The 7,102-nt window shown below is 50.6% G+C and overlaps 1 protein-coding gene across 1 annotated transcript in view; it reads right to left on the minus strand.

The window, feature by feature from the left end:
• Window positions 1-1,717: 1,717 nt before the first annotated feature.
• The window catches only part of PTPRS (protein tyrosine phosphatase receptor type S), a 124,163-nt gene continuing 118,778 nt past the window's right edge, over window positions 1,718-7,102 (minus strand). Inside the window, exons 32-36 of the mRNA XM_031064009.1 lie at window positions 6,135-6,367; window positions 5,908-6,033; window positions 4,590-4,744; window positions 3,755-3,890; window positions 1,718-3,254 (exon numbers count right to left, since the gene is read on the minus strand). Of these exons, the coding sequence (XP_030919869.1) occupies window positions 3,186-3,254; window positions 3,755-3,890; window positions 4,590-4,744; window positions 5,908-6,033; window positions 6,135-6,367 (719 nt within the window). The 3' untranslated portion in view covers window positions 1,718-3,185. The remainder of the gene's footprint in view (window positions 3,255-3,754; window positions 3,891-4,589; window positions 4,745-5,907; window positions 6,034-6,134; window positions 6,368-7,102) is intronic.

Below are 7,102 nucleotides of genomic sequence, written 5' to 3' on the forward strand. Positions count from 1 at the left end.
GCAGAGGGAGAGGAACTGTTCTGTGGTCCTGTTGAGCAGCAGGATGGGTTTGGGAGGCCCTCCTGTTGTGGTGCGTCCAGTGTTCAATGGTTTGTTCCAATTCCCCTTTTTCATGTTCTGTTAATAGTTCTGCCCAGGTTCTCCTTCCTGCGCTTTCCAACGGTCAGTACCTGTCGGATGTTCGGTTACTGTGACAATTAATTGGTTCCCCTTGGTTCTCCCTGCACCCTGCCCCGCTTTCCATCACACTTCATTGGTTTTCTCCCCCCGGTGCCCTGCCAGTCACTTTCTAACCCCGCATTTCTCTCTGGAACCTTCTCCTTAGGGTGGAAGTGATTGGTTCAGAGGCTGGGTTCCTTCCCTCGCTTAGTTTCTGTTGGTTTTCCCTTTATGTCATTCATATGTACCTGTGATTTGATTTGTCCTTGAGGACGGGTGCTTCCCCTGCCCCTTTATAACCCCCCTGCACCGCGCCTCGGGGCCCTTTTTCTGTTGCGCCCCGTTGGATAGCAATGAGCCAGGATTTCACTGCAGATTGAGGGACGCTTGTTATTCTTGTTGGCCGCAGCGGATTCCAGGCCTGTCCCAAGGAGACGGCTCCGCTCTAACGTGGGGGGTCCCTGCTCTAACGTGGGGGCTCCCTGCTCTAACATGGGGGCTCTCTGCTATAGCATGGGGGCTCTCTGCTCTAACGTGGGGGCTCTCTGCTATAGCGTGGGGGCTCTCTGCTATAGTGTGGGGGCTCTCCGCTCTAACATGGGGGCTCTCTGCTATAGTGTGGGGGCTCTCTGCTCTAACATGAGGGCTCCTCTCTAATGTGGGGGCTCCCTGCTATAACGTGGGGGCTCTCTGCTATAGTGTGGGGGCTCTCCTTAGGCTCTGCCCCCGAGCCGGGTGCCCCTCAGACTGCAGCAGCGCTGCTTGGAGCCGGACCCTTGTCAGCCAGGCACGCCCTGCTGCACCCTCCCACACACACAGGGCTGCAGCGCGTTCAGACAATCTTCCTTTAATACAAAGTCAATATATCTACATACACCGTGGTATGAAAACCACTTACTGTTTCAGTTTGAAATAACAGTGTGAAAGCAACAGCACTTTGCTCTCATACAAAGAAAAAAACCTCCCCCCTCCCCCCAACTTGTCCAGTAAGATTTTGCTGCAACATACTTAGAAATTTGGGCAACTTTCACACAAATAAGTAAAATCTCGAAGAAGCCTTTCAGTCGGTTCTTTTTTTTTTTCTTTTTCATTTTTTTCAGTTAAAGACAGGAAATGGGTTGTGTGGGGGGTTCTGGGTAGCACTTGATGGCCATGATTACCCCTTCTAGAAAAATAAAAAAAAAGGAGAGGGCAGAGGTGAGCAGAGTTTGGGGCAGGGTGGCTTTTCTCAGATATCCTGAGCTCTGTGTGCAGCTGCAGGGAAACTCCTGGGCACTCCTGGAGCCACAAGCAGCACAGAGCCAGGCCAGGCTGGGTCTGCAACACACCTGGGATGGTAAAACACCTGATGGGCCTCAAGGCTCCAAAATCACTCCTCTGTCTCCAGTCAGCAAAAGCCACTGGTGGTGCTGAATGTCCCAGTTCAGCCCTGGCCCTCCATGGCCACAGCTGAAGGGGAATTGGCACTGCCACCACCCTTAAAATTACTAATAATAAAAAAAAAATCCTGCACCTGCTGCTCCCCCCCTTCCAGGGACCTGGGATATGTCTGTGATTGAAAACAAGAGAACCCAAAAAAAAAATTACTAATAATAAAAAAAAAATCCAGAAAGGACATTTTGTTCTTACATGAGCAAGTTAAACCTTTTAAATGGTAGAAAAGCAATATGTAGAAGTAGCAATTTGCACTGCATTTTTATATATCACAGCCATTACACGTAACATTTCTACAGTGAAAAAATAGACTGTCTTTGAACATAATATGAACAAATAAGCAAATTTTTCTTTTAAATTCATTGACTGATATTCTTTGTCTTTAAAAAAAAAAAGGAAAAAATACACTATTTAAAAAAAAGGTAATGTCACTTGTTACAGTTACATCGATACTTTAAAGAAAGCCACTCACAGTATTTGCCATTGGATGCACCTTCCTGGATCTTTCCCAGTTCTTTTACAGCTGGGGCATGTTGGGGACAGTGGGAGATGTGCAAGGAGTGCCTGGTGCTGGGCCAGTCCTGAGAGGAGCTCCCGAGAGCTGCTGAGTTCAGAGGCGAGGGGCTGGCACCAGGAACCAGCTGGATTTGGGAGATCAGTTTCTGCAGGTGTTTCTGGGGCTCCTGCAGGGAGATGCTGCTGGCAGGAGCAGGGGGACACAGCCGCTCAGGGCAGCAGTGGGCTGTGGGTGTGCAAAGAGCCTGGGCAAGGGGCTGCCTTCATCCCACCCTGCTCCAAGGAAAGCCTGATGTGCTGGGAGGGGGCCCAGACCCAGCAGCCAGAGACCCCAGCCCAAGGAAGGGAGGGGTTACCCCCCACAGCCAGCTCTGGGGGTTGTAACTCGCTCTTTTATCCTTTTAAATATCCTAAAAAATAAATTTTGGAATTAGAAGAAATGAGGAATGTTCTAAGTATTCAAAATGTGAGCTGTAAAACCTCTGGCATGGCAGGGGCATCCCGTGAATGTTTGCAAGGTGCCTGCAAGCCCAGAATCATCCCAATGCTGATACTGAGGTTATTAAGACTCCAGCTAGAAGAACTCCTGACCCTAAGTCTGCCTAAGTGTTGAGATTTAGCTCCTTTTCTTTCACAGAACACCTTCAATTCTGCAAGTGACTTCCTTTAAAGACTGCCAACTACATTAGTAAATAAACTGAACTCTAATGATGTAACCAAAGTTGGTTTTTCCTTCCCTTCTCCAGCAGAAACGGTTCCCAAGGTGTGTTGTAGCTTTTGGATCAGTTTCCCCATGTCCATCCATCCATCCATCCATCCATCCTCCCCAGGGAACACCTCCTGAGGTTCCAGAGCAGGTCTGAGCAGCCCTCCTGGGCTGCCCCTGCGAGGGCCAGGTCACAAGGTGGAGATGCCCGAGGGGTGTTCCTTCCAATCCTCCCCCCTGCTCCCGATGCACTGTCCAGATGAAAAGGTTCTTCTTCTGAGTCAGTTTTGTAAGTTCAAGCGCTCCTCCTGGGTCAGAAGAGGCCTTCCAGGACTGAAGTGGTTGGTAGAGTCTGCACAACGATGGCTTTTTATGTTGCATAGTGATCAAAACTTCCCAGATACTCCAGAGCTGCCTGGTAACAGAACTGGTACTCATCCTGCCAACAGCAAAGAGAAGCAGCCTCAGGGGTGGGAATGGCTCCTCAGGATCCCTGTCCTGCTTTCCACACAGCACAAAGCCGAGCAGGAACCTCTGTGATTCTCAAAGAGCCGAGAACTCCTGGGAGAGGGAAGTTCCAGCTCTCCCTTTATGCCTGTGCCTCTCAGGTACTGAACACTCCACCTCTCCTGTCGGCCCCACAGCCAGATTCGTGTGCTTGGCTAAGAATAGAGCCTCCAGACTGGGATGGAATCTTTAAGGGACTTTCTAACAATAGGAATATTTGTTTAAAATTAATTTTGTATGTCTTAGGTGAAGTCAGCAGTGCAGCCTGGGCTTGCTGAGTGAGCTCAGGTGAGGGTTTGGTAATGGTCAGAAAGGGAGAGGGCTTGGAGCAGCCTGGGCCAGTGAAGGGAGTGAAACGAGAGGGGCTGGAGGTCTCTCCCAAACCAACCCACCCCATTTCATGATCCCTGGGACAGGAGGGGCCCCCCTCACCTCTGTTTGCACCATTGCAGGTCGTTGTGTTCGCAGCATCTTCACTGTCTGGAAAATATCTACAACCCCCTCGTAGCGCATCCGCTCCAGGACGATGCTCAGGGTGATGAACACTCCGGTCCTGCCCACGCCAGCACTGCAGGAAAGGGAGGAAATCATCAGGGAATTGTGTGCTACAATGTCCAAATGTTCCTATAAATGCTGCTTGGGGTGGGGCTGAGCTGTGCCCTGTGAACGTGCTGGAAGTGGAGAGCCTGGGTCAGTCCTCCAGCACAGACACCCAGAAATAACCCAAGTGCCACAGCGTGGCCCAAAAAATGCTTGAGGAAGGGAAATTTAAGAGTTTAAAAGCTTTGGGTAGTGGTAAACAGCATTCAGTGGGAAAATTATTCATAATATGTAATATTGGGCTTTTGAAAATGAATAATTTTAATAAGAATGGATCATCCTCTCCTGCCTGTGGGTAAGGAGGTACAATTCTTGCTAGCAGCAAAAAGCCCAGCAGTGCTGGAGCTGTAAATTGGGCTGAGACTGGTAAAAAATACTTCTAATTCTGCAGGTCAAATGTTATAGCTATTCCATAGATATGCTGTACGTCACACTGTGGCTCCCATCTCCTTCAGAGATATTTCATCTCTCTAAATATAAAGAGTCAAAAGCCTTGTGGGCAGTGCCAGGGCTGAAGGGAGATGAGTTTGGCTGGCAGAGGCAAATGTTTGGCACCAACACCCCAAGAAATCTCCCTGCAAGGATGGGGTGGAAAGGGGGATATCTGGATTTCAATTCCCTCTGCTCTCCCACATCCCATCTGGGTGAGGTGTGTCCAGGTGCCTACCTGCAGTGGACAGAGATGGGGCCATCCTGGCCAAACTGCTCCTTGGTCTTGTGCACTTGCCCAATGAAGTCGATGAAACCTTCTCCTGATTTTGGCACACCTTGTTCTGGCCAGTCAGTGAACTGGAACTGACGAACAGTTCGTGACTGACCATCCTGCAGGACAAAACAGGAATAGTTCAACACCTGTGTTTGTGACAACACACACAAAAGGCAAAACCCCCCCTCTTTTTGCTGCTAGTTTGTTAAAGGGCATGAGAAGTTGAGGCAGCTCTGTGTTGTAGTCAAGTGCACACGTATTTATTCTCCAGCCCCAGCGTGATGAAGCTGCTTGTGTTGCAGCTGACATTCCTGGAGTCAGGCTGTCAGCACAGATCCATATCCTGGCAGGTGCTGAAAGCTCTGACCACTGCAGACAGCACAGATGGAGTCTTCAGCAAAGGAACGTTCAAGGTGAGGTGTTGGCCCCTCTAATCAATCTTCACAAAGAATTGCCACAGTGTCAGAATTACAGCTGACAGGAAGATAAATCTTGTTCTACGAGGACTGATGAGGCATCCTCCTCCTCAACCTTGCAAATTGAATTATCAGGTTCTGGAATACTTTGGCAACCTCAAAAGCTGTGCTGTGAGAGGGAGGGTTATGTTTGCTACAGAAATTTGAGAAGGTATTGAAATGTTCCTTCAGATGAGAAACCTGACATTGAATCGAAGATTATTGGAGTGAATTTGTCCCTTTGAACATGACTGACAGTGGCTCCTCTCCAAGCTGTAGAAGTGCTCATTTTCTGAAGGGTGCAGAGAAACCTTTGCAAGATTTTTATCAGCTTTTGTGGGCAAATGCTTTCTGCTTTTGCCTCAAATAAGCTGCAGCTAAACTCAAAGTCAGGCACCTCTCTAACAAAGCAACTTAAGGCAGTGAGAGAGGTTCGAAACTACTTTCAATTTGTAAGAACAAATATTCCAGCCCAATCTGTGTGTGTGTGTGCTGTTCCTCATCACAACTGAGCTCTTGGGCACATGGACTCCAAACCTCCCTGGGCAGCCCCTTCCACTACCTGACCACACTTTCCATGAAGAAATTGCTGCTGATGTCCAACCTGAACCTCCCCTGGCACAGCTTGAGGCTGTTTTGTCTTGTCCTGTGAGCAGAGCACCTTATTTTGTGCAGGGTTGGACTCGATGATCCTTGTGGGTCCCTTCCTACCAGGACACTCCATTGACAATCCCAGAGAAAGTGTGGACACCTCAGCCAAGCCCACCAAACCCTTCTGCCAGCCCCTTTCCTCCCAGTCTGAACTGCCCCACACCAGCACCTACCCTGGCATCTGTGACCTTGAACTCCCTCAGGATGTACTGGGGCATGTTGTACTCAGCCATGGGGTCCACCACGAAGTACTGGTACCGTGCTGAGCGCTCTGCAGGCCAGTACTGATGGCACTTCTCCTGCCAGGGCAAACAGGTCCTGTCAGCCCCTGCCCCTGCCCTCCAGGATCCCTTCCCAGCCCCTCTCCTGCCCTCCAGGATCCCCTCCCAGCCCCACTCACCCGCCCCATCTCGCGCAGCTTGGTCAGCATCACCACGATGGTGGAGTTGTTTTCCCAGAGCATCCTCCAGAAGTCCTCGGTGGTCTCTGCCAGCGGCCCCTGCGTGGCTATGTAGGCTCTCTGCTGCCTGGGGAGCCCAAAGCAAGGAGGGGTCAGTGGGGGGGAGCACTGCATGGGCAGCAGCTTTGGGGAATGCAGGGAAAAGCTGGAGAGTGGGAGAGCACATGGAAATGCTGGGGAAGGACTAGAACTGCATGGGTGTAAAGGGGTTGGGATGTCTTTGGTGACAGTGGTCAAAAAAAAAGAGCCAATGGTGAAAAGCTCTCCTTAAATATAATTTCCAAGGTGTAAATCCAACCTCCAGGCATGAAGCTGCCCTAATCCCAGTGCCACAGCTGTGGCCAGCGCTGCTGGTCCTGGACAGGAGCAAAAGCTGCACATGGAGTTGCTTTGTTTCCTCCAAACCCACCCATGGAGGGCTGCAGCTCCCAGGGCTGGAGTTTCCTGGGGGAAGCTTTGGGGATCGCAATGCCCCCAAATCACAGAGGTAACAAAAAGCCCAATCCATACTTAGAAACCTCCCAACAGCCAAACCCACCTTGGGCTGACCCTCTGTGCTCAGGACCTGCAGCTGAGGAGGGGCTGCACTGCTTTAGAGGATCATTTAATAATAATTTAATCATTTAATAATTTAGCTATTAGAGACGCAATTTAAGACCACCACAAGGGAAAATCTCCTCAGCAGGCTGGATTTGGGTGTGGGGTGGGATTTACCCCTGGCCGCTGTGATGGGGCAGGTGGTGGCCAGCAGGGGCTGCCCGTGCAGGTGATGGGGCAGGTGATGGCCAGCACAGGTGATGGGGCTAGCACAGGTGATGGCCAGCACAGGTGATGGGGCTAGCACAGGTGATGGCCAGCACAGGTGGTGGCCAGCAGGGGCTGCCCGTGCCGAGGCAGCCCGGGCTCGG

Source organism: Geospiza fortis, unplaced genomic scaffold, assembly GCF_000277835.1.
Source record: "Geospiza fortis unplaced genomic scaffold, GeoFor_1.0 scaffold299, whole genome shotgun sequence".
NCBI classification, from domain to species: domain Eukaryota; kingdom Metazoa; phylum Chordata; class Aves; order Passeriformes; family Thraupidae; genus Geospiza; species Geospiza fortis.